Source organism: Podarcis vaucheri (assembly GCF_965113315.1).
Source record: "Podarcis vaucheri genome assembly, chromosome: 2".
Lineage (NCBI taxonomy): Eukaryota > Metazoa > Chordata > Lepidosauria > Squamata > Lacertidae > Podarcis > Podarcis vaucheri.
The window spans coordinates 93,013,701-93,041,530 of NC_138760.1; the positions used below are offsets into that span (position 1 = coordinate 93,013,701).

At 44.1% G+C, this 27,830-nt stretch overlaps 1 protein-coding gene across 7 annotated transcripts in view; it reads right to left on the minus strand.

Annotated features, from left to right (window-relative positions):
* Window positions 1-3,188: 3,188 nt before the first annotated feature.
* The window catches only part of GRIP2 (glutamate receptor interacting protein 2), a 388,526-nt gene continuing 363,884 nt past the window's right edge, over window positions 3,189-27,830 (minus strand). For 6 of the 7 annotated variants that reach the window (XM_082209301.1, XM_082209299.1, XM_082209298.1 and 3 more), the window contains exons 17-24: window positions 27,094-27,238; window positions 23,604-23,743; window positions 18,783-18,959; window positions 18,220-18,376; window positions 15,169-15,289; window positions 13,249-13,488; window positions 8,134-8,280; window positions 3,189-5,122 (exon numbers count right to left, since the gene is read on the minus strand). In XM_082209301.1, coding sequence (XP_082065427.1) covers window positions 4,931-5,122; window positions 8,134-8,280; window positions 13,249-13,488; window positions 15,169-15,289; window positions 18,220-18,376; window positions 18,783-18,959; window positions 23,604-23,743; window positions 27,094-27,238 — 1,319 coding nt within the window. In that variant the 3' untranslated portion in view covers window positions 3,189-4,930. Of the gene's footprint in view, window positions 5,123-8,133; window positions 8,281-13,248; window positions 13,489-15,168; window positions 15,290-15,398; window positions 15,702-18,219; window positions 18,377-18,782; window positions 18,960-23,603; window positions 23,744-27,093; window positions 27,239-27,830 lie in introns of those variants that run through there. The other variant, XM_082209304.1, reaches the window with a different exon arrangement.

Consider the following 27,830-nt stretch of genomic DNA (forward strand, 5'->3'; position numbering starts at 1 on the left):
CCTGTTCTTAGGAAAAAAGTTTAAACATAAAAATGGTTACAAGCACATGAAAACATTCCTCCCAGTGGTGAAAAGGACGGTAAAAAGAAATGCAGCTTTAAAGACAAAGCTGGTTCCTTCTCTACTCCTTCTGTATTTTTGTTGGAAGCAACCCAGTCAGATGGACAGGATATAAGAAATTTATTATTATCCCTGAAGCTAACAGCTTGCTGTTGCTTGCACCCCCCAGCCCTGAATGTTCTCCCATTGGAATTCAGTGGTGTGTGTTTTCCAACAGCAGCCTTTGCTTGTGTGCCACAAGCACCATCCTCCAATGATTATTCCTACCACCTTCCAAAGGGAGAGTGTGATTCTACCCTCATCTTTCTAAATTACTTGAATGCACTACACATCACATGTGAATAGATGCAGTCATATATTGCAGTGATGATGCAAAAACAGAAGAATGAAGCTCCTACTACAGAAGATTTCATGTCAACCTGCTACTTTTAGGGCCTATCAGTTATGAGAAGGGAATTCTGCTGGATCTTACCCAGGGACCATCTCTGATCAGTGGTAATGCCACAATTTTCCTGTTATCAGACATGGAAAGCAGTTTGAGATGTTCAAGGCAGCAATTGGTCAACTGTCTAGTGCTAGGCACTCACATTTCTGCATTGAGAAGCTTTTGCACCAAATCCAATCCCTGACCTAATACATACTTGAACATTTGGATGGGGAGAATTTAAAGCACATATTGCATATGCAGGGAGCACCTTTAGGGTTTTTTTTAAAAAAAGAAAAAAAAAACACTACTGTAGCTATCAGTCTAGAAATCCTGCATAGTCCGGATTGGCTATTTTTATTTTTTAAAAAAATATAAATAAATCCTACAGCAGCAAGACCAGGGTTTTTTTTAGTGGGTGATGAAGTGTCAGTTGAAGCCATGCAATGCATCTCACATCTCTGCTATCTCACATTTTTTCTCCGATCTGGGAAGTCCTTAAGTGACCTTGCCTATACATTTTGCAGCAAAATGCCTTTGTACTTGTTGTGCAACACACTCTGCTTTTATTGTACCACAAGTCAGTCAATCCTCTGCTTGTAGAGGATTGTAGACAGTGCTTGCGAAAGCAAGCAAGTCACCTTCCACGAATGCTGAAACCATGTTTGCTGCACGTTAACTGTTGACAAGCATTCTACACAGCTCTCCAGGAGGCCAGTAGGAATCTGCTGCCAAGTGCCAAACCTCCAAAGGTCTTTGCTCAGTTACAAATACCAGCCTAGAAAGCAGGCCAAAGATCACAGATAAAGAGTTGTTTACTGGAAGTAGAAATCTTCCCTGTTGAACATTAACCAGAAGAGCGGGAGGGTGTTGAGGTCAGGGAAAAGAGGTGAGAGAGAAAGTGTGTGTCCAACACAGAGGCTTCCCTCCCCCCTTTATTGCCCCTTTGTGTATGAGTTTACAGCCTCATAGTTACCATACAAATAGTCTCACATATCTAAACATTGATGGAATGCCTCTGTGTTACTAACTTCTATAAGGAATGAGTTATACAACGACCAGGAATGGTTCCTTCCCTATTTTAAAAAACCACTACTGTGCTACATGGAAGACTGTTGACCACAACCCAAAGTGTTTAAAATACCACTGATGGCAATGGAAGATCAACAAAAAATTACTCATTTCTTCCAATGCTATCTCAACTATTATGCTAAATTCTATAACAAAGAGCATTCAAAATCAGTGTTCAAAGTTGGGTAGCAGTGCTGATGCATTGAAAGTATTGTGTTTTGTTTGTTTACATGCATATTATGGAAATCGCATTACTGGGACCCAACCAAAGTGTCACAATATTGTGAGCAAGCTTTTGAGCTAATCAGGCTGGATGCTAAACAAAACAAGGTTAAGGATGTAGCAGAAGCTCAGCTGCCCCAGAGTCTGCTGTGGGCTTGCACAGATACAACTAGAACAGTATCATGAGATGAAAGATAGATTTCAGAATGTACCCAGGGCTACCAGGACAAAGCAAATGTAAAATCTGAAGGGTTTGCCAGCTGGTTTGGACCAGCAAATGTATTTTGGATTTTGAGAATGTGTTGTGGGCACCAGTCACAAAATGGCTGTCACAGGACCATGGCATAATACAAAATTAGGTAGAGTACAGTCATTTTTGCTTCCATCCAGCCACAAGCATGAGACAACCCCAGACTTACTACGTGAAGTCAGCTATGTCTTAATGGTTCTGATTGGAGGCCTGCTCTTGTTCCCTGGGAGGCAGAAGAAGCTGGAGACTGTCAGTGAAGGAGGTGAGCTGCCCACCTCAGCATGTGCTTAAGGCAGCAATCCTGCAAGCACTTACCTGAGAGTAAGTGTTGTCAGACTCAATAAGACATGCCTGCAAGTAAACTTGTAGAGGATTGCACACTAAAACTCACATTCAAAATCAACAAGTATTTAAAAGTGGTTCCTTTGGCTAAAGTTAACCTCAGCTTTTGCTTTTCTCTTCTGTTGATTCTGAGATGATGCAGAGATTACTTTCTGGTCTCAAGCAGGCAGCCTGGCAGAGATCCAAGTGCAAGCAGAGATAGACCACAGATAAGGCAAAGTATCACTTAGATGCCAACTTTTCAAAGAAAACAGGAAACCTGTTTTGTTTTGCTTTTATTTAATTAAAAAAATCTAAGTAATCGCAATACCATTTAAATACATAGATTTACAAATAGGTCCAAAACAGGACTAAAATATTCTTTGAATATTGTGCTTTCATAGATACATAAGAAAATTAGCGTATAAAAATACTTTACAAGGAATACACTCTAGTATATGGATAAAAATACACATTTAAGTAATGCATTTCATTTTCGTATCATTCAAAATGCATAGGAAGGGATACAAGGACCATTTTTTTAAAGCCTTATTAAAAGTCTTCATTAAAAACCTATTTGAAGCCACGCTGAGCTTCCGCCATTTTGGGAATATTGCATATAAAACCCATTTTTTTCTGCTCAACTGTCAATACCCTCCAGTTTCTTTTATGGCACATTATCTAGGTTATATGGCAGCCATGGTATGGAATATTGCATACTTTGAGAAGAGAAAATGGCTACAGCTAGATGCAGCCCCAAAGGGACTCCATGCACATCTTAAGGAAAGCACAGAAACTTTGATGTGGCCCAGAAAATGAATAAGCATATTTTTAATTAAAAAAAGAGAGAGAGAGGAAAAGAGAGAAGTAGATGCAATCACAGCTTAATCTGGGCTCAGATCTGAAAACCAGTCGTGGTTTACTGATCTACCGGAGAAGGTTACCCATACCAAAACATGGCATCTTAATTTGCATCAGAACAGTACCAAAGAAAACAAAGGGCATACAAAGGAAGAGAGGAGCCAGTTTCCCATTTCCAGGGTCTTACTCAAGTTCCCTTGTAGGGGGACAGTCGAAAAAACCACCACAATAAAGTGCTATTCCAGAAACCCTGGCACAGGCCATTGGACTGGCCGGAGCGAGATTTGCAAGCCCCGGCATTTTTGCCATGTGGAAAGGAAGAGATCATGGCCTTAAGTTGCAAGTCCATCTCACCTGCTGCAGGCAGATCATCCAAAGAATGTGAATATCACATCCATGATCACTACAACGGAATTCAGTTGTGGAAGGCAGAGGGTCACATAGGCATCGTGCTCAGAAAGCCAGGGAGGAGAAGGTAACTACTAAAAACATGGGGCTGCTGCTATGACCGGTTACAACAGGGCGTCAACCCTCATCATCAGTGGGGTTTTTTTAAACAAACAAACGCACGCACTTGCACTAGGACGACCCACAGGGGGTGCACTGGGAGACACAATACCAATCTCGCAGAGGATGTCTCATGCTTAACAGTGACAAGGAGATACAAGGGTTTCCCCACTCCCATAGGGGGGAAAAACGAGGGTCAGGGCAAAGAGGGTTATGTGAGTGACTCACATTCAGCTGCCCACTCACAGACTCATGGTTCAACCAAGAGAAAGATTCTTGGTGCTGTGTGTGTGTAGGGGAGGCACACACAAGGTTACTGGTGACCCAGAAAAGCCAGTTTCCTGCCCTTTGTGTATGGTATCATCAGTGCTGTCTAAGAAAAACACAGTAGATGTAGGAAGAAAGGAAGAAAACAAGCACACATTGCCTTGAAGTCAAATAGTGGTGGGTGTGTTTAGGCTGCACCCCAAAGAATGAGTGCCTGAGATGTGGCAAGGGAGAAAAAAATTACATCCCTGAGCCCCGTCTTTTGTGACAAATGGCTCAGGAATTCATAAAACTTGCGAGGTGAAACTCTGCTCTCGGTTGATCCCAAGCACCACAGTGATCTGGGAGAGTGTGGCTGTGAATTGGGAAAAGGCTCTTCTTGCCGTGGGCTAAGGAAAAGCTATGGGGTAGTGCAGGGGTGGCCTTTCACAGAAACAAAGCAGTGTGTGTGTGTGTGTGTGTGTGTGTGTGTGTGTGTTAAATATTTAGTTTCACTGTACATGATTTAACAAAGCAAACAACAAGAAATAGCACCATGTACCCAAGCCCTTCGAAGACAGGGGCAAAGATGATAGTCTGGTGCCCTGTGACCCCGTTCGCTGGAGAAGCTCATACCATGAGCAAAGGATGTTCTCTCCCAGGTGAGTTGTGCTGGGCACTGCTTCCTGCTTTCAGTGGCAACAGCAGCCCATCCCACCCACCGTGTTGGCCAAAGCGGGACCATTTCCATTGGTCTGTCTCAGCTTGGGCCTTCAAGGCCTAGGCTGACTGGCTTCAAGATGCGACAAAAGGGAAACCCATTTCTTCATGGCAAGTTACATTACACAGAGTAATCACAATACCAGTGCAAAAGTAAAACCGAAAAAAGTGTTACAGACACCCACCAACCCCTTTGCCCCCACCCCCACAGGACCTCAAGAAGTGTTGATGCCAAGCCCACCCAGCTTTCAGAGCGTCTGTGTGTTTGCCTTGACCTCCACACCAGGAGTCTGCCGGCCTGGCAAATCCTCATCGAGCTGGGCTTTGGCAGTGAAGGCCAGGGGATTCCGGCTGATTACCAGGTCCAGTTTGTCTCCTGCTTCAGATATCAAAGGGACAGCTAAGCAGCAGTCAAAGTCCCGGGTTCGAATGCGGTTTACCTGAAGGGATGAGAGAAAACTCACAGTGGATTATGGGAAACACACACACACACACACAAAACAAAACAGGAAAATGAGACAATTTTATTTTACTGTGCTGTTATTTTTTAAAAAGTAACCGCTTGCTGGAAATCACAGGTGGTGAGAGTGCTGTTGCATTTACATCAGCTTGTAGTCTGATCTGTCTGGTCAGCCACTGTGAGAACAGGGTGCTGGACTGGATGGGACACTGGCTTGATTCAGCAGGCTCATATTGTGTTCTTATATTCTTAAACTTGTGTCAACGTTGAACACTCAATAGATTGCAATTTGGGAGCTGTTCTGCTACATATAAAACATAGGCCAAACCAAACTATGCTATGCTATGCTATGGCAGAAAAATCCAGGAAACCACATTCCTGGAGCCATTCAATTCCTCAGTTATGTGAGAGAATGGAAAAGACATCCGATCAAACAGTACTCTTTTTGTGGGACAGTTTTTGACAAAAATCTAACCAGAAGCATTAAGTCGGGGATGGTGAGCTGTTGCTGTATCCTTGTGGGGCTACTCTATTCTCCAGCCAATGATTTGGGGGCCAGAAATGTATTTTGTAAAACCCAAGTGGTCAGGCGCCATAATACAGTTGGGTTTCATCTTGCAGAAAAGGCTCCCCGGTTATGATGAGGTTGTTTAAGGGTGGAGCCTCTCTGATTTCTTTGTCTTAAAAATATTTACCTTTTCCTCATCCCTGATGGAACTGTGGACAAACCTTTTATCCTAACTCAATTAAAGTTTCATTAGGGCTACCAGGGACAGATAACCCACGGATTGACATTCATTGCATTTAGCTGACAGTGTAAGGTGGGGTATTCAATCAGTCAAACTGGCAGGTGGGATTTAAATTAAGTTTACGGTAAGCACAGATGTGGATATTAAGATCTGCTGCACACACTCGGAAGCAACAGCATCTGGAGACAATGAAGGGCTACTTTATATTCTAAGCCCCAAGTGGTTGAGGCAGGATGACTCCTTTTGTTTCTGTAGCCTCTGAGACAAACAAGGGATGCTCTCTCCATCCCAGCTCCTCTCAGCCCAGTGCTGCCATGGGGATGAGCATGGTATGTCAGCACATGGGAGAGTGCATGGTGCATATGAGAGAGAGAGAGAGAGAGAGAGAGAGAGAGCGCGCATGGTGTAAGAGATAACGCATTGTGTGTCTCTGTGTCTCTGTGTGATCTGCAGATGTGGGTTTTTGTGAGATGTTTGTGCGATGAGTGTCTGCAAGTGGGTGCATCTGAAAACGGCACACAACCCCCAGAGGGCTGCCCAACCTTGAGCGCAACCCCAAGGCCAAGGAAGGTTAATCAGCTCTAGGGTTAGTTCTTCCATCCCTCTGCATCTGGATGAAGAATTTATAGGTCAAACAAATCCATCTATATTTTTCTGACCTTTAGAAAGCTCTTTATGGATCACTGCCGGCTCAACACTTTCCTCTAACTAGGATGCTACAGAGTCAGACCATTGATCTATTTCACTCAGTTCTATCTGCACTGACCGGTAGCTGTGCACTAGGGTTTCCCAGCCCCACCTGGAGATGCTGGCATTGCACTTGGGCAATGTCCCTTTCAATGCCTGAGGCCAAACGGAAACATGCTGTCATGCCCTCCCTTACCTGAGGTGACAACGGCAGTGGTTTCCAGTGAGATCTCGCAAAAATCCAGCGAGATCTTGCTGCAAACCAGCACTGCTTCTCTGCCACCAGCTGGGTGGACAGGGTGCCCGCAGAGACAATGCCTGAGGTGGTTGCTTCACCCCTGTACTTGGGACTTCCTGTATGCAAGGCCGATTCTCTTCCCACCGCCTCAAGCTACAGTCCTGATGACCATCATACAAGGTCATCTCCTCAGTGGTGTCCCATGCAGAGATACTGAAGTCCTCTTCTCATGGTTCCTCTTTGGGTCTAGTGTGCGTTCAAGGGGAACACTTTGGTGCTTGTGCAGGCTGTGACATTGCCAACATTCTGCAGAAACGTGGCCAGCAGTCTAATTACTTTTTTTTTTGTCCCCCCTCTCCGCTCTTCCCCCAATTCCTTCTTTCTGCTGGTCTTTCATTTGAGGCTGAGAAAGAACAACGGTGCAGCAGGCCAACTGGCTACGGACCATAACAAGCACAAATGAGCCTCCCCTTATTGTTGCCAGATTTTCAGTTACTGACCCTACATGTGTTAGAGTTAATTGTGGCACAGCCAATAAAGTCTTTTTAAAATGCTGAAGGGAACAGCAAAAGAATCCTTCAGGGAATTGCAAGACTTCTAAAATAATGAATGTAACTGCATGCAGAGCAGGGAGGGGGGTTGTACCAACTGCCTCCAGCATTTCTGGTCTGAACAGCTGCCTCAGGAGAGGCCGACAAAACAGTTTGGACCTCAAGTTGTCACTTCTTTTCCTACCCCCAGCAGAAACGCCAGCGAGGTGTGCCAATGCATTAATAAAGAGCCTTCACTGGGGCTCCTGAAGGTCTGAGGGAAAATATGTGGGTATGAATAGCTTGTGCCACAGAGCTGGAGGACAGGTTAAGGCAGTGGTGGCCAACACAGTGCCCTTGGCTGCCAGTGTGCCTGCGAGTACATCCTGTAATGCCCATGAAAGGTCTCTATAAAAGCCCACAATGCATGAGAGATTGTTTGCTCCTCTTGCTCACAGTTCCTGTTTGCACTGGGCTTGCCCTTTCCTGCACCATCTTACAGTGGCCATTTTGTGACAGGCATCCATGGCACTATGTCAAAATTCCAAATGTGCCCCCTGGCCCAAAAAAGGGTGGCACCCCCTGGGTTAAGGAAAACAGAAACCTTTCCATCAGTGAAATTGTGCAGCAGTAGGACAGAAAGAAAAAGAGGGTGTGCCGTTTTAGACAGAGTATTCCAACAGCCACTAGTATGAACCCAGGTGGTTTGCCCCAGATGCAGGCTCTTCTTCAAGAAACAGACCCATTTGGGTTTCTTAAACATTTTGTTGTTATTTATAGCTATTACCTGAAGTACTCTGTCATAGGGCTTGAGTCCACACTGATCAGCTGGCCCATCTGGGCGGATCATATTCACATAGACGCCTTTTTCCAGCAAGCCATCTGAGACACTGAATCCAAAGTCTTCAGTCTCTGGATCCTTATAAATAGTTATCTTAAAAGGAAAAGGAAAGTCTAATTTGGTATGAACAGCAAAAACAGAGGACAAAGCATGAGGAGAAAGTGCCCCCCCAGTGATTCAAGAATAAATGAGGGTCTCATTCTGAAGTTTTTGCAAATTTCAGCTGTTTCAGCCTAAAATGTCAAACTCGGTCACTGAGTAGCTATGGTGAATGTAAAACAACAGCTTCAGGTCTGTGTTCTCCTCAAGCGGCACCGTAAGCCACAGGAACCGAGTGCAATGCTGATGCGACAAGAGTGAACGTGTGGGCATGTGGCACAGAAGTAGGAAAATGGCCAGTGTTTTCCAAGAAAGCATCAGTAGCAGAACTAGGGCACAGGACAAACAAGGATAAGGTGATAACATTGCTCTAACACCCCTCCCAATAATGATCCCTAGTTGGAATGTGGGGTCAGGAACAGAACACATTTGCAGCGCAGTCCTAACCATGCCTACTCAGAAACAAGCCACACTGAATTCAATGGGGCTTAGTCCCAAGTAAGTGGGGTTAGTACTGTAGTCTTAATTACTAATCTTTACTGGGAGAGCATCAACACTGCTATCAGAAAAGGTCATTTGGTCAGACACAATGCACACATTCAGGCTCTCCGTGCGAACCAGCAATCCTGTTTGCTTGGGGAGGTAGGCGCTGTTCCAACTTTAAATCGACTACCTCGTCAGCCTTGAGAATGAAGCTCTGCTGTTTAAACAGGAATGTTTGGTTTCTAGCAAAATGCCTGAAAGACTTCCGAACCACCAAAAGCCTTTTTGGAGAATTTGGTGCAATGGTAAGCATTCTTCTGCAAGGGAGGTGGGGCGTGTGTCCATGGATTGCATGCCATTGTGCTACTCCCTGTGTTTACCTGTGTGTGTCATCCGCTTCACTGCAAAGCCATCCTATTATATTTTTTTTTTAATAAAATTTTTATTGGGTTTTCACATTTTATATAGACAAAGACAAAAACAAAAACACAAAAAACATAAAAACAAACAAACAGAAAAGTAAAACAACAAACATATATAGTTTCCAGAAAAAACTTATTTTCTAACCCTGGTCATTGACTTCCCCCCCACCCCCTCCCTTACATCCCTATTCCCAAATTTGTATCAGCAAATTGGTATTTCCTTATCCATATTAGTCCTTTATATATATATAAGAAAAAAGCAAAATTAAATTTATTCTAAGTTGGACCTCAATTCCCTTCCAACGATTTCCCATTTTGTCTTAATTAATAATCTTGTTAGCTAAATCCCATAGTCTTAAGTGTTGTTAAAACTAGATTCTTCCCTCCCTCCCTTCCCCGGTTTGTGTCCCTTCCGAAAACATGTCCAAAATAGCAATTATTAGCCCGGATTCCTTACGTCCGAGGCTCTCAAATCTCTTTCAGTCCCTCTCCGCCGGCCTAGTTGGCAATCCTTTATGTCGGTCTTCACGTCTCGAAAGAGTTCTTTCACAATCAGTCCAAAATCTCTTCCCATATTTACAAGCAACTGCTGAGGAATTTCCGCAAGGCATGAATTTTGAACATAATCAAAGTCAGAGTCTATGTGGAGGCCCCAATTATATTTCTTTATTTTAAATTCCTTGATTTCATAAATTCCCAGGGCCTCCACTTTCATCTTCTGGATCTTTCGTAGATTTGTAGTAGGTTCAGTCCAATAGTCTCCTTGTTTATATTCCACAGATGTCAGCTTCTGGACAATATTTTCCCATTTCAGTTCTTCTCTTTCTTGTTTTGTCTTCTCCTCTTCTTTGGTTATCATTTCCGGCTCAGCTGTGGATTCTTTCTCAGCCAGGTTCTCATTACATTGAACAGAACTACTTGTTTCAAGATTCAAGGTCATCAATTGTTCACTCATAGCCGTAGTCTGTTCCTGTAAGATTCCAACCAAATAAAACATCCTTTCGATTTCTCCCAGTATCTTTCCATCCACAGCCATTGTAATTCCACAGATTTCCCCCTAGAGGGAATCTGGTTACTTAGTGCTCTTTTCTCCAACAGTCCTCTGTCTTATTATTGATTCTTTGTTTCCAACAATTTTAGTTCAATTATAACTCCTTTTAATCCAGAGGGGTCTTAAGTAGCAATTTTTCTACTATTAACAGTCCATTTGACAGCTTTGACAGCTGTCAAACTCTGCTCTTCTTATACCAGCTCCAAAGTAGGACACTCCCGAGCCCGGGAGGGGGGGTTGCTTACAACAGAAATATACCCCTTCCAACACTCCTCTCTCCTGCTCAAAAAGAGATTCCTTTTCGAAATCTTGGAAGTTACTGTCTTTTTAAACTCACCCTTTACAGGGTAGGCACTCCAGCTTAGTTCTTTTATCGTTGCTCTGGATCGTCTGCAAGGGGGGGGTGCGGACTTCCTTTTAACACATCCCCCGATCGTTTCAAATTCAATAGGTAAAATTCTTAGAATCCAAATTCAATTAACTCACGGGTTCTTTTTCTCAGCCGAATTTCAAGGAAGGAAGTCAGCGCTCTCCGGTCATGGCTCGCGGCTTCGCTCAGCAGAGGTAGCGATGGACTCTCGGTGCCACGCCACCCCCGTATCCCCTCCGCAGCCTTTAAAAAGGCTCTTTGCGAATCAGGGGGGGCGCTTAAGGCACCCACCGAGTCTTCAGTCCGCAGGCTTTCGTGCCTGCGGTTTTAAGGGTCCCCGTGTCGCCGGCACGGCAAAGACCCGTCCCCCGCTGAGCCGATTCCCTCCGGAGCTCGGAGGGAATCCGCCATTCCCAGATCGCGCCAACCCCGGAAGTCCAAAGCCATCCTATTATAGAGGACTTCCGGGTTGGCGCGATCTGGAAATGGCGGATTCCCTCCGAGTTGCGGGGGGAATCGGCTCAACGGAGGATGGGTCTTTGCCGCGCCGGCGACGCGGGGACCCTTAAAAACCGCAGGCGCGGAAGCCTGCGGACTGAAGACTCGGTGGGCGCCTCAAGCGCCCCCGATCCACGAAGAGCCTTTTTAAAGGCTGCGGAGAGGATACGGAGGGTGGCGTGGCGCTGAGAGTCGATCGCTACCTCCGTTGAGCGAAGCCGCGAGCCATGACTGGAGAGCGCTGACTCCCTTCCTTGAAATTCGGCTGAAAAGAATAACCCGTGAGTAAGACGGAATTGGATTTTAAGAACATTATCCCGTGAATTTGATACGATCGGGGTGTGTGCTAAAAGGAAGTCCGCACCCCCCTCCTTTGCAGACGATTTAAAGCAACGATATAAGAACTAAGCTGGAGAGCCTACCCTTTGAGGGGTGAGTTAAAAAAGACATTATCTTCCAAGATTTGGCAAAAAAATTTTTTTTGGGGAGTTGGAGAGTGGAGTTTTGGAAGTTTTTTTTTCTGCTGTAAACAACCCCCCTCCCGGGCCCGGGAGCGTCCTGTTTTGGAGCTTGTGTAAGAGGTGTGGAGTTTGACAGCTGTCAAAGCTGTCAAACGGACAGTTTAGAATAGAAAAATTGTTATCTAAGATCCCTCTGGACTAAAAGGAGTTACAATTGAACTAAAATTGGTGGAAATAAAGTAACAATAATAAGTTAGAGGATTGTTGGAAAAAAGATTACCAAGTAACCAGATTCCCTCTAGGGGGGATTCTGTGAAACTACAATGGCTGTGGATGGAAAGATACTAGTGGAAATCGAAAGAATGTTTTATTTGGTGGGAATTTTACAAGAGCAGACTCTGGCTATGAATAAACAACTCATGACCTTGACTTCAGGAACAAGCAGCTCTGCTGAATGTTTTGAGGATTTGAATGAGAAAGAATCCACAGCTGAATCGGAAATCATATCTAAAGAAGTGGAAGAGACTAAACAAGAAAAGGAGAAAGTAAAGTTGGAGAGTACCAACCAGAAACCGACACCTGTGGAATATAAGCAAGGAGACTTTTGGATTAAATCTACTACAAATCTGCGAAAGATACAAAAGATGAAGGTGGAGGCCCCGGGAGTTTATGGAACACAGGATTTTAAAATAAAGAAATATGATTGGGGCCTCCACTCTGACTCTGATTTTGAAGATGCAGGCCTTGTGGAAATTTTCCAGCAGCTGTCTCCAAATGCCCTTGTGGGAAGAGACTATGGGTTGATGGTGATAGAACTCTTTCGAGATTCGACGACCGACATAAAGGAATACCAACAAGACCGGCGGAGAGGGACTGAAAGAGACTTGAGAGCCTCGGACGTGAGGAACCCAGGCTAAGAACTGTTATTTTGGACATGTATTGGGAAAGGACAAAAACCGGGGATGGGAGGGAGGGAAGAATGGAATTTTAAAAACACTCAAGATCTAGGGGTTTAGTTAATATGACCTTTACTTAAGACAAAAATGGGAAATCGATGGAAGGGAACTTGGGTCCAACTTAGAAAAAATTTATTTTCCTTTATAAAAGATGTAATATTAAGATGGCTAAGAGGAGAAATACCAATTTGCTGACATAATTTTGGGAATTGGGATGCAAGGAGGGGGTGGGGGGAAGTCAGTGAACAGGGTTAGGAAAATTGGGATTTTCTGAAATTATACATGTTTTTGTCTTTTGTCTTTTTTGTGTGTATTTGTCTATATAAAAGGTGAAAAACCAATAAAAAATTTTATATAAAAAAAGCAAAGCCATCCTATTATAGGAGGCGGTCTTCTACTAAGCCAGTTCATTAGGTCCACCTACCTCAGTATCCAAAGAATGTGCTCTACCCCTGAACCCCATTGCAGTTTTGCTAGGGTGGATTGCAAGGGAGTGGCAGGAAGAGGGCGCTGTCCCCACTAGAGGACACCAGCTGCTTACTAACATCAGTAGAACATTCCATGCCCTGCCATCCTGTGCTCAAAGACGTTTATCCAGAAACTTAGTAATGGGGCAAATCCGCCTCTGGAGATTATTCTTTTTTCAGTCCTTTACCCACCTCTATCCTATCATTGCCCCACAGTCTTAAAACCCATAACCAGACCATTCTTCAGCACAAACCTTGTGCAGCTCAAGAGGGGTGGGAGACATGATTTCTTGGATCTCTTCCTTCATCATCTTAATCTCCAAATTCCTGTCATTTTTCTTGGTGGGAGTGACATTGGCATTGCCCTTCCCTTCACCTGAGCTCTTGGTGTTCCCTTTCCTTGGTGGGCTCAGTCCTGATTGGTTGACAGAGTTCATGAGCAACTTGCCCCCGTCAAGGTCTAGATTGTGTACACTCCCTGTCATGATGGATGCCTATGGAGGGGTAAGTAAAAAAACAACCACACACACAGAGAGAACACAGTAAGCAAGAAGCAGCATGAACAGTAAGGTTCAGGGCAAGATGGATGTCCCAACTCCTCAACTCCTGCACCCTCTGCTCTAGAACCTCCCACCCAAACAAATGCTGGCAAGACAAAGTTCAGAGAGAGAACAGGGTGCCATCGCTCAAGGATGATTCAGGACTCCCATTACTATGGGATGCTGCCAAATTGCAAAGCCTGCTCAGGATTCACCATGAGTTCACTTGATTTGGCATATATGAGAAATGCCAGCCCCCATGGACAACAAAATTTTGGCCGTGCACTTGCAATTTATGGGAACTGGCCACAGCACCACAATATCATGGCAAGACTTACTGCCCTATTATGATTCTCCTTTTGGCCAATGCTAGATGCACACCATAGAAACAGATTTGCTCTTTCTATGTGCACTTTTGTACTTGTCCATCCATACATAAGCATTCTCAACTGAATGCTATCTCAGTGTTTCCCTTCCATGCTAGTGGGTGGTGCTTGGTGGGATGAATTCACAGTGTGTGGTATTGTTCCCTCACCTCCATTAATACTTCCACGCCCTCCCAGAGTTCTGGAAACATGAGGCCCATTGTGGACGTGCACAAAATTATTTGTTTACCTGCATGTGTGGCCATTAGCAAAAATTGTTACAAGTTTTCATATACACCAGATTTGCACAAAAGAGTAGGTTAAAAAAGAAGTTGAATTTTGAGCCCCACCAGCAACTCACCCTCTCTGAGTTTGAAAAACCTGAGGTCCATATTGGACATGCAGACAGGTATTTGTTTACTTGTACCTGTCACCCTTTTATAAATTTTGTTTTTGAGATCCAAGTTTTCTGATATACCAGACTTGCACAAAACAGTGGGTTAAGAACAAATGAAGTGTGTGTCATGACAGATCCATCAACAGCAAACCAAGGAGCACCTCACCGACAGAAGTAGAGGGGTCAGGTGATAGATGACACCCAGAAAAGTCACCAGGCACATGAAAGATCCAACCCAACTCCATCATGTGCTTCAGTATGTCCACAGTTGGGCAATAAGCAATTTTATGTAGGATTTTTGTTTCCTTACTGCATTATTGGGAAAATCTGAACTAAACAGGGGAAGTGCCACTTAGATGGGGACAATGTTATGTGTTCAATGCAATAAACATTTAATCCACTTTAAACTGCTATGTGTACCTAGCCTTACACATGGATGATAATTTGACCGCTTCAAGCACTTGAAATGCAGGAGCCATGCTTCTGACAAACAGAAAAAGGATGAAAATCCCAATTTTCTGCTTGGGAGAGCAGTGCTAGTTTGGATTAGGCTGGCAAAGGCCAATATAGATTTTGGGGGAAACAGGTCTAACCTTCCTGTGTGCCTGTACCCTTGTAACACCTGCTCAGCCTGCTCAAGATGTGTACTATAAGCTTCTAGTGATATTACCTTGAAAGGAAGCACACTTTATAAAGGGTGACACTCTGACTACGCAGGGAAGGGGGAATATAGAGCGCTCTGTTCACCCTGCCATTAGCTCCAGCTCCCCTCAGTCACAACCAGAAAGACGCAGCTCAAGAAGAACCAAGAGAGGGGAACTTACTAGAAGTGGTACAGCTAGACACCCCGTCTGCTTTCAAAGGTTAATTTACCTCAATCTCCCTCAAAAGCTCAGACTGGCCGCATGTTTCCAAGTCCTCCAAAGCTTCTCCAAAAACACGCCAAAAATTATCCTCATGTGCGGTCTCAAGGCCATTTTGGCGGTTGGGATATCTGTTGTAACGTAGGAACCAAAGATTGTCAGCACTCTTCTGGAGCAGGGTGGAAGCCGCAAGGCTACAGCAAGTGGCTTGCCAGTAAAAGCAGAGACTTGGCAGAGTCTTCATATACAAAAGCAAACAATATGAACTTTTCAGGCAAGAGAGAGTCCAAATACAAAACCTCCATGCACTTTCACTAACAGGGCAAAAGTCCTTCAAGAGGAAGAATTACACTGGTGTAGTAATGCCACGTTCAAAAGGGTAAAATAAAAAGTGCCTGTAGGAAGATTGTAGGTTTAGGAAGACGTTTTGGTGAAATAGAGAAGTAAAAGAAAAAAAGGATGCATTATGGGTAAACCAGGAGCCTCAGAGACTGTTAGTACAAAGGCGGATGGGACAGAGTTCAGATCTGAGACACAGAACACCTGAGAAGAGAGAGAAAAACACAGAGGGTAACAGACGTGGTGAGAAAATGAGAAATACATCAGGTATCTGTGGGAGTATATAATGTAAAAAATGATGTATATAAAATGGCTTCCCCTAGACTAGGCAAGCAATTTAAACACTAAATGCAGAAATATACAGAGGGTTCAACAGGACCTATATCTCTCATTTGCGCGGGTCTGTAGTTATACAGTAGCCCCTGCTCATTATATACTTCTCCCTTGAAGAAGTAGAGAGGTTTGTGCTTGCTGATATCCACACCACCCTCTCTCTTTGGGGTAAAAAGGGGGCAAAACAGTCCTTTCCCCCTGTATATAAGAGTCAGTTCCCCACGTTCCGCCCCATGCTTTTAACATTCAACCACACTCCTGGGAAACCCAGATATATTGAACTCAGTTTGGGGCTCCACTCAGTGGCGGAGAGAAGGCAGGGGCAGGGCTGGCGTGCGTCCTGGGGGCAGGGGGGCAGCTGCGATGGCACCCCACCGGGATCACACTGCCAGGGGCGGTGCGCTCCCCCCGCACTCCTCTTCCTCTGCCAGTGGCTCCACTGAGTGAAGCAGGCTTGAGTTTCAAATGGCTCCATTCACTTGAGACAAGAAGTGGGTGAGCCTACTGGTGTGCCACCTTACTTTCTGTGATTCGTTGCCATTTCTTCCCTTGAGGGAAAACCAAACCGCTGCACTTAGTGCCACTGCGGTATGGAAGGCGAAGTCTGTTCTCCAACCCTGACACTGAATGGCCTGACAGGAAGACCACAGAGCAGTGCAATGCCTCTCTCCACACACAAATAAGCTATTCTCGCAATGGGCATTTTGATAGGTTATTATCATTCGTCGGCACTTAAAAAATGGCTAAGTGCATAACTGCGACGCCTGCTTCTCATTTGCGTGGACATTTCCATGTCACTTCTTAGATCGCTAAAGGGAGAGCAGCAATTAAAAATGAACTAAAGTCATATGAAATGGTTTTGGAAATTCATGCCAAGGAAATGATTATTGTTTTAATGAATCAACACTACAAAGAACTGTGATACAAACAGAGGGAATGTTGAGTTGAAGGTTCGTGTTTTTAATTTTATGCAGTTGCCTTCTTCCATCCTCGCCCACTTTCCCTTATCCATTGGACAGCGTCTTGTTTGGACCAAGACTGCCTTTGTTTTCACAGCTGCTTGCCAACCCAGATGTAGCCAGCACTTCAGAATTCCATCACAAACCACAGCAACTCAGGTAACCCAACGGAATGGCAAGGAGTCTAAGGTCAAAGCAACCTGCAAGGTCTGTGGTTGGGCAGCCTTTGATGAACTGCTGAGGTGTGGAAGACAGCAGAATGATGAGCAGTTTAGGCCATTTGCAGGTGGTAGATTCCTGAGTTACCACAGCAAACTGATTCGGGTCACTTGGCACCCACAAGCCATATGAGGACTATGCCAATCCCTTCTAGTTCAAACTGGAAAATTAGTGGGATTAGTTCAGGCTGCATAGGCCACTCAAAACCTTATGGAATTGGTACCTCTCCCCTCACCCTCCATTCCCATGTAATACTTGCTAATTTAATGCTGAACCCTGGGCTTCATCCAAACACACACTTACAGATGTCTATCATGCTGCACCTTAGTATTATTTTAACCCCATTTTACGTGTGTGTGTGTACGTACATGCACGTGCGCGCGCACACACAAACACACACACACACACACACACAGCTCTTCCAACAACATTAATGCATAGATCAGATTCCAGATCTGCAATACTGGATTCCTGCTCACGTAAAAACATTGCACCAGTGAAAAAGGAACTTAGAAATGACTTTTTGGTGACAACATCACCAGGACACACTTTTGCATGTAATCTTGTATACCTACTGGTAATCAGACAAACAGAGAATAGATAGGATAGAGATAAAAATCAGCGTCATGTATAAGCATCCACCCTAGACTGCTTTCATATATGGCCTTACACATACCTAGAAGCTATGGACTGCCATTGAGTCAACACCCAAAAGACCACATGTGGGCCACACATTAAAGGTTTTTTTAATTTCTCTCCATCACTTGAACGCCATTGTTAAGATGACACCCCGCTGTAATGAAACTTAAGCCTGGGCGTTCAGAAAAGGTGAAACGCCGACTTCTAAATGCCAGCATTATTTCATTCCAATTAGAAATCCAACTTAATAAAATGACCACTCCTCAGACTAGCCCAGCATTCCGCTTGCAGTTCCATTTCTTCTCTAAAAACACAGGCGAGGCCTGAGCTCTCTGTACGACATATCCCTTTTGTAATGTGGACGAATAAATAGATCTGAATGTTTTCATGTCAAATTCCTTCAGGAATAGTTGAAGATGACATTGACCCCTTCCTTTGGGAGGAAGGATGGGAGACAAATTGAACGGAGTCAGGTAAGACATGTAGGCATGCCTCGTCCTTGAGATCCATATGAATGTGCACACACACACACACCCATCCTTCTCCCTCCTTTTCTTACAAGCCTCACATACCTGCTGGGCTTCTCCCAGTCATCTTCACTGAAACTGCCATCCATAAAGGGGTAACTCTTCCTGGGATCACCAGGAGGGGTATTGTTCTTCTGTCTGCTGGATCTCCATTCATGTGGGTGAAGCGCAATGCCAACAGCTTGAGGCAAGTATGTACCTACTGGGATCCGATGGGGAGCAGAGAGACAAACAGGAAGGATCAGGTCGTTTTTACATGGCTACATTGAGGAAAGACAATCTTATGGGTAAGTTAACTGGATGGGAAGTCTGTCTCCCATTTCTAGTTCTGCAGCAGACATCCTATATGTCTAGGGGGAATTTTAATAGTGCAACCAGATGGACAAAGCGCCCTGCTTTGTCCTTTTGCTGGTGAGGTTTGAATCCAAACCACACCTGTAAATGGATGTTGAAGGGGCTCGCTGTAACTACTGACCCCATGGCAATGTTCGCTTGTGTGAACCTTTATCCCCTCAGATATAAATGTATGAACTGGCCCTCAGCAATTCAAAATGGAATTGGGAGAGAGGAGACAAACTTATGCATTCGCACATTAAAGGCCGACTCACCCTGACTTCCATAACCAGCATCAATGCCAGAACCGTCCCAGGATTCCATTGCACTGTCCACACTGGGGATTGTGGTGGAATAAATCTCAGAGAGTTTGCTAGTTTTCTGGGAATCAGTCAGGTCATCTTCTGGGTCGCTCACTTCATTTATACTCCCAGACTGTTTCGGGTAAGTCCCTGGGGTCAAAATAAAGATGCACAGGTGTGCACAAAATGTTAGAGACATTTCTGTGAAGCTCGCCTGCTCTCTTTCTGTCACGTTATAATCACCAGCTAATGGGTGGTGCTGTGGTCTAAACCACAGAGCCTAGGGCTTGCCGATCAGAAGGTTGGCAGTTTGAATCTCCACGATGGAGTGATCTCCGGTGGCTCGGTCCCTGCTCCTGCCAACCTAGCAGTACGAAAGCACTTCAAAGTGCAAGTAGATAAATAGGTACCGCTCCAGCAGGAAGGTAAACGGCATTTCCGTGCACTGCTCGGGTTCACCAGAAGTGGCTTAGTCATGCTGGCCACATGACCCAGAAGCTGTACACCAACTCCCTCGGCCAGTAAAGCGAGATGAGCGCCGCAACCCCAGAGTCGTCTGCGACTGGACCTAACGGTCAGGGGTCCCTTTACTTTTACCTTAATGGTTGGTAAGTCTCACATCAGGTTGCAGGCCCAATGTTGTGTTTTCCAGAAGATGTAGTGTCTGGTGTGGAGAACACTGATGCTGCCTTAGCCCTATAGCAAGGGGGTGCTGCCCTTCTTTCCCCTTCATTCTGTAAGCCTTTTTGACCCATGGCAGCTTCAAGTTGCAACAACCAAATGTGAAATTAAGAGTGGGGGAGCGGCTTTCCAGGCATAAAAACCACACAGATCACGACTACTGCCAGCATGTGATCTTAAGTGCATCTGCTTGCAAGTAAGTTCAGTGAAATCAAGTAAAAAGACTTATTTCCAAGTAAGTGGCTTTTCTGATTTAGTGATTGTAAAGTGATTTATTCTTTACTCAACACTTAAAACCACCATCACCTTGACAATTTTCTCTTTCACCTTAGAACATCTCCTGAGATAAAGACTGTACTTTAAAGAAAGGGGGGAGCCCACTATAGTCTCCCCAAATTAGGATGGGTTAAATTGCTTGTGATGGAGTACTTGAGATGGCTGTGGAATTCCAATTTCAAATAGCTCAGGCTTAGAATGATTGATAGGAATTCACTCTCCTCCGTTCATTTTGACTCATGTGTCATACGCAGAAAGTGCTCCAAAGAGCTTCTGTGAGTAAAAATATCATTATGACTGCTGGATGAGCTGTGCCAGCTATATCCTCTCTTGGGGAAAGCTCTGCGAAAGACTATTAACGTGTTTCACACCATAATAGCTAATGGTTGAGAGGTACAGAGATCATCTCTGGACTGTGAGAGCCGTTGGGGGATGGTGATTCCCAGACTCAGCTAAGGTTGGGTCTCTGTGTGAAAGAAACTGCAGTTTTTTAGGATGATGGAGTGAGCAGGAATGAGAGCACTGACATGGAGATTGGAAGGCACGCTGGAGAGCATGAAGGGATGGAGGAGAAATTCAATTTAGTTTGCATTTTAATAAGTCACTACCTAATGTGCACCTCTTAAGAAGAGAAATTGGACTAAATGGCCCTTGAGGTCCCTTCCGACCCTACAATTCTATGAAATGTGCAAATCAAAGCACACCTATCCTTTGAAATTTGCACTTCTCCGAATTTTGCAATGCAATTCTCCATCCCAAACAATGTGTAGAATATATGTTAGGGGAAAGAATGCATTAAAATGCATATATTAATAAAAAGATACAAAAATGCATCATATTAGGGAAAATTGCTTTCAAAAACGTGTACATTAGTCAAAACTGCATGCAAAAAGGTTATTAGGAGAAATTTTCATGGGGATTAAAAAAAAATAACTGCAAATTGCTGCAGAAACATGGCAAACTGAATTTAAGATTAAAATAGTGAAAAAGTGAAATTGACAGATTTGACCATCCTTAGGTGCAGGTATTTCTCTCTGGGGATCTGAGGTGACCCACCTGTCAGGAGTTGCTCAACTCCACACACACACACACACACACACACACACACACGGCTTTACTTTTATAGTTGTAAAATTAAATATATTTAGAAACACCACAGTCTCAAGTTTGGTCTCCTCCAAAAGCAAGTCAAACCTGAAAAGTGCTGCCTCTGCAACCTCCTGAGGAAGTTCCACAGCAGAAGAGTGTTTTTAAAGCACAATGATTTTAGTGGTAGCTTCTGCTTCCAGCAGAAACTGGGAACTACCTCTCTCCTCAAACACTTCAATTCCCCCCTCCCCAGTTGGCTCTAGGCAGATCACAGGTCTTTTGAAGAAAAAAAGAGAAAAGTGAGTGAGACTGGAGAGAAGTACAATAACGTATTGCAGTTGTCTTTGTTTATGGATGTCAGTACAACTCCTTGCAGCAGGAAAGAGACTTAAAGGTGAGGGAGGTGTTTTATCTCTGCCAGAGTAAAAAGTGCTAAGAAAGCAAGAGGAATAACTACACTCTGAGCAAGTAGGAGATCTAATTTATCAGTGGCTAGGAAGGAAAGTAGGAGGGACTGCACCCGGAAAATCCTCTGTGTTCATGAAGAGCTGAAAGACTGAATCAGAGAGGGAGGAAAATGGATGTGATTGAAATCTAATGGTCCCTTCAAGCATGAAAATTAAATTGCATGGTTACACTGTCAAGTTGTCTTCATTAAAAGCAAAGAACAGAAGGACAGAGGCCTATTTCTCAATTTTACACATGAACATCAGTCAGGACTTTAAAGTGAACTTCAGCCCTTTCAAGACATTGGCTGAGCTCCTTAGTTTGGCAGGCAAGGTTGCTGCTGCATCAGAATTTCAAAAGTAAGGGACTCTGCAGAGACACAGAGTCTGATGTGAGATGCTTGACTGACAGGTGGTTGGCAGTGAAGGATGCCGATTAAGTTTTCCCCCAATTGGCTTTTCAGGAATTCTTTCAGAAACTTAATGCTGCGTCAAAGTGGGGCTGCTCGAACAGTATTAAGGAAGACGAGGAGAAATAAAAATCACTTTCCACATTGGCAGGTCTGAAGATGTTTTTCAAAGGGAAGCAGACAGCTCAAAATCTAGTCAGCTTCTTAAACAGAATCTCAAGTGGGTGCTTGAGATTATACCTGTCAATGGAGTCACCTATTGATCTTGGTGCTTTCGCCTCCTCCTTGTTTTAAAGAAGTCTCCCAAGGAAACTAACACATTTCCCCACAATCCAGTAGTCCAACACAACAGGGGTATTAGCAGGAATAGAATTAAAGGGAACAGCAGTTTAATAATGTAGACAGAATGCAATCAGTATACAATGCATGTATGCCTTGACCTCATATATTTTTAAAGGTCCCCCAGCTGTCCTTATGTCACGCATATGGCATCATGCACCATGTGACATCGCCTCCCCCCAATTCTCCTTCAGAAGCTGGTGCCTTTGAGCAGAGCAATACATTTGGTACCAGCTTGGCTGCAGGAGTTGCCAGAAGGAGGCGTACAAGGCGCCATCCAATCTCTTAGGGACTCCACTCTGGATTTGTGTAGGGTTTACTACTTAGCCTTTTCTTCTCCCAAAGATATCTTGCAAGGCAGTGAAGGTTTGGGTCCTAAGGCTTTATGGGTCAAAACCAGCACTTTGAATACAGCCCAGAAACTAATCGTAGCCAGTGCAGTCATGACAGAACTGGTGTTACATGTTTGGACCACTCTGCCTCAGTTAACAGTCTGGCCTCTGAATTCTGCACCAGCTGCAGTCTCCAAATTGTCTTAAAAGGCAGCCCCATGCATTGATGTAATCCAGCCTTGAGGTTACCAGAGCATAGAAAGCAGACTTGGCTGCCCAGTTCACTTGAGCCTCAAGCAACAGTAATGGATCCAGAAGTATCCTCAAGCTATAGGATCTACCTGCTCCTTCAGAGGGAGTGCAACAACATCTAGAGCAGGTTACATCCCATCCATCTGGTTTAGGGAACCACCCACTAACACAGCCTTTCTCAATCTGTGCTTCCCCAGATGTTGAACTACAACTCCCATCACCCCTAGCTAGCAAGGCTCAGGGATGATGGGAATTGTAGTCCAACAACATCTGGGGACCCACAGGTTGAGAACCGCTGCACTAACAGGACCTCAATCTTGTCTGATTAAGCTTCAGTTTATTGGCTCTCATCCAATCCATTACCGAGGCAAGATATTGATCTAGCACACCCACTGCCTCCCCTGAAGATGTATAGGAGAAGCAGAGATGTGTGTCTCCAGCAAATTGCTAACCATGTACTCCAAAACTTGAGATGACCCCATTAAGCAGTTTCATGTAGAGGCTGAATAGCATGGGAGATAATACAGAACTCTCCAGAAGCTGACATAGAAAGGCTCCATGAGGCCAAACAATATCCCTCAAGGATCACCCTGTGAAAACAGCCACCCAAGTGGGACTGGAATCATCACAGTGGTGGTGCCCACTCTCAATGTGGACAGCCACTCCAGAAGAAGACAATCGTTAATGGTATCAAAAGCCACTGAGAAATCAAGAGTAACAAAACAGGGACACATTCCCACTGCGGCTCTTTCGACAAAGGGCCACCAAGGCAATGTCTGCACCAAAAGCAGGCCTAAACCCAAATCGAAATAGATCTGGGACAACCAGTGTCTTCCAAGAGAGTCTGGATTTGGCCAGTGACTGCCCAAGAACCTTGTCCAAGAAGTGGAGATTGCTACATTGATCTGTACTGATTTTGGCTCCAGGTGTGCCAGATGATACACACAGATTTTTAGAATGAGGACTTACTTTCGGTTTGCTTCTTGATCTTCAGAGTTACAGTTTCTCCAGCCATCTGGAGTAGATGAATGGCTTCACTCAGAGGCTTCCCCTTAAGGCTTACATTATTAATAGCTAATATCCGGTCTCCTACATGGATCGCTCCAGTCCTAAAGAACAAGCAAATGAAAATTCCAACTGTTATGCAAGACAGTAATTTCATTAAACCGGCCCATAAATAAAGATATCCATGTTCAGTTGATGGATGCACGTGTGGCAAGATTTAAAGTTCTGTGGTAATCAGAAGAAAAACATGAAAACAAATACACAACTATTTCCAGATTAGCAGGCACTTCTCCAAATTCAGTGATTTATAATGGAAAGAGAAGCCCATGCCTTCACCCGTTCTACACATAATGCTTCTCAATCATCTATAAAGGCTGATCCATGAATTCCAATTGAAACAAACAAACAAAAACTCCCAGACCTGTATATGCATATCTCTGCATACACAATCTGCCAGGGTTTGGGAACCTTCACTTCTTGGGCCCCATTAGGCCCAGCACAGATCCCAAATTGGCCCATGGAGTGGTTTCTCACAAACCATCTGCACACCTGACATCATATGTCATATGGATGTGGATTTAAGGGAGCTCTCAATTGCCCCTTGGCCAGCTGACTGGGAGCCATGCTGGGATCAGCTTCACTAGGGAGCTCCCCATTGGGCTTTGAATCCAAGCTGCATCATCTGCAGAGGGGAAAATGCTCCATTTATTAATACTTCTGCAGAGACATCAAAGTGGTTACCAATCAGCTGTTTGGTGGTTACAGCAATCTCCTTTGAAGATGCCCTTTCAGCGATAGTCAGCTGATTGGTGCTAGAGGGTGCATTCAGAATGGCTTGCTGGAACCACCAATCTGCTGATCAGTGACCGCCTTTGAACTGTGACAGGTTTCAACCACCTGCAGTCATTATGATGCCATGTGAGCAGCAAGTGGGAAGTCCCTTTGCCCTCACTGCCATGGGAAGAAGCCACAGCCAATGTCTGACATCATGATGTCAAGAATACCTGTAAAAAAAAAATAAATGGGTTGCCATAGCCAATCAGATGAAATGGCAGTGAAGTCAAAGAAGGCAGAAGACAGCGATGTCAAATAAGAAAGGGGGGGGGGTAACATTGCCTCAGAGTAGCAGGCAGAGGAACAAAAATGTGCCAAGCAGCAGAACATCATCCAAATGTTTGGTGAGGCCAATATTTTTCCTTGTCATTTGTCTGGCTATGGTGAATAGACTAATTTTGAGTTGCATTACAGAATGTATGGTGCCCATAATAAAAGATATGATTCACCTATGAACACTACAAAACATACAAAACACAGTGAAGATGGTATAAAGCCAGTGTGGTGTAGTGGTTAAGAGCGGTAGTCTTGCAATCTGGGGAACCGGGTTCGCGTCTCCGCTCCTCCACATGCAGCTGCTGGGTGACCTTGGGCCAGTCACACTTCTCTGAAGTCCCTCAGCCCCACTCACCTCACAGAGTGTTTGTTGTGGGGGAGGAAGGGAAAGGAGAATGTTAGCCGCTTTGAGACTCCTTCAGGTATTGATAAAGCAGGATATCAAATCCAAACTCTTCTTCTATAAAGAAAGAGTATTCCTCAGGGAAGTGACCCATTCAGTTTGATCCAGGCTTGCTTGACTTTAGTAGACATCTAAATAGACTGTGAACTACAAAGGGTTGAGTGAGTTTCACCTGACCCTTGGGGTGCTGCACACGGAGACCACAATAATAAAGGCTGCCTTTGCATGACCTAAGTACACCATCCAGCTCACAGGTGGAATTCAAGGTACAGCTCAACTGTGGGTTGTTTTCCAGTGGACGCAAAGGCCAATTGTGTCATATCCTCCATTTAGATCACAGTTATTCCATTAAGCTACAGCTGCAACAGACATTCATTTCCTTGCATGCTCTAAATTGCACTACAACTCAAGCGTTGGTTAAGTACACAGAGACCAATGGCCGGCCAGTTTCAGAATGCTTGCTGTACCCATGTCCGTTTTCCTTGTGCTTCTGCTGTTCTAGCCATCAGCTGAATTGTCATTTAAGCATATTTTATCTTCCCATCAGAAGAGTCTGTCTTAACTACTCCACTCCCTTCCGGGAGTAAATTACTTTTGCTTGCAGATCTCCCAAACAAAAGAATGCTGTCTATTTTCAGTCACAGAAAACAAAAGCTTAGCACACAGAACAGCAATCAGTTTTGGAAATCTTGTTTGTTGGCAGCTTATAGGGATATAATTCAACTTCTTTATATTTTATGCTCTCTCCCCCCCCCCACCCTGCTTTTTCCTTTGAGTCAGGATTGATTTCTCAACTATCCACTAGAGGTCACTATGGTGCCAGTTTAAATAGCAAAGTTAACTTTATTTCCAAACAGTGGATTAGTGAACTGAAATTATAAAATTCCTCTGTTTTCAATAGCAGCTGAATGGATTGGTATAAATTATGGCTCAAAAATTCTGGGAAGGGAATGTGCATGGGCCCAAAGATTCACCTTGTATCTATTTTGTTTTTAAACAAAACAAATTTCTGAATTGCACTATGCTTTTTACACTTCGATCTGCGCTCCAGGTTCCGAGCCATTCTGTATACAAGTGAAGTTCTGCGTTCTCCATTCATTACAACTGGGAAATATAAAAAATGGGTGCTGTTTGCAAATATGGCCGCCCCTTCCGAGGAAATGAAGCCTGCCCAATTTCAGAATGATAGTTGCAGGGGTTCTCCTGCAAGGACAAACGTTACCAGTTTGCAGTGGTTACATGTGAACGGGGTGATGGTGGTGAAAAGAACAAAGGATCCACAGGAAAAACTGAGGTGGGGGGGAAATGTCATGTACCCCCAGCAATTTCACAAGCGTGTAAACAAACAGTCCACAAATTACAAGTGGGATAACTCAGTTGGTTAGGGCATGGTGCTGATAATGCTAAGGTTGCAGGTTCAATCCCCATATACTACAGCTACGTATTCCTATATTGCGGGGGGTTGGATTAGATGAACACCAGGGTCCCTTCCATCTCTATGATTCTAAGGTTATGTGGCTGCACATTTTGAACACAGCACTCCTGATTGGTTCCTTGCTTGTAACTGTCACACACACACACACACCTTGCACAAACATATCCACCAATGCATAAACATAATAGCACTGAATATACTACCTGGAAGAAGCTTCACAGTTTCCCCAAGCAACACAAAATTGCCCGTTGGGAGCTCAGAAACTGTGACAGCCATTCAGCACACAAACCTCTCATGTCTCCTCTCAAGATCACGTGCAACCAAGTTCTCTCTCCTCTCTTTCCTTACACGCACAGCCACGTAACTGTGCAGAAAGGTCTACACCACCCACGTATGCAGGCTCTATTTAATTCGGTGGTACAAATGAGCAGAAGAGCTTCCCAGTGTATTACACTCGGAGTATCATTATATCATGCCTGCCTATTAGGATGCAAATTGCAACTCACCTTTCCGCCAGCCCTCGTTTTGTCAGCCCTGAAATGACAATTGGGTCAAAAGGCTCCTCGGTCCCTGAAATAGTGATTCCCAGGGGTCCACCGTATCTCTTTAGCTCCACTGTGTAGATGATAGCACCAGTTGTTTCTTGCTCATCTGTTAAGAGGAAAGGAGGGCTCTGATTATAGAAATCACCCTAAACTAAAGGAACTCCTGAGATTAGTCCTAGATCATCTAGAAGATACAGGCTGATTATAAACTTCCATTAGACCTACTGCTTGTTCTTTCCAGTTATCAAAAAAACCCAGTAACCGCCAAAGAGGATTGGGAAATGATCATTTATTGCTTAACAGCTAGTAGCATGTGATTACTAATTTCATTATAATACAGGAAGGAATGAAGTGCATATTTTAATTTTTTTCCTCCCCGCTTCCTACAATTTCCCATGAATTCTAATTGTTATTGATACAAAATACCTTTAACTTGTAGTCACTGATCTAAGTAATGCATCAATTTGTATTTGTAATTAATTTTGGTATATATGCTTTGATGCAACTTTGCTAATTAATATATCCAGAAACAATTATCTGAGTGTTTATTGCCGTTTGGATTTTAATTTTAAGGAATTGCTGCGTGCCACATGCTGTAATTCAAACAAATATATATCTCAATGCAACCATGTTAAAACAGTTTAAAGATGAAAATGAATAAAAACGATGTCACAAAGAAAAACAATAAGGGAAGGAAA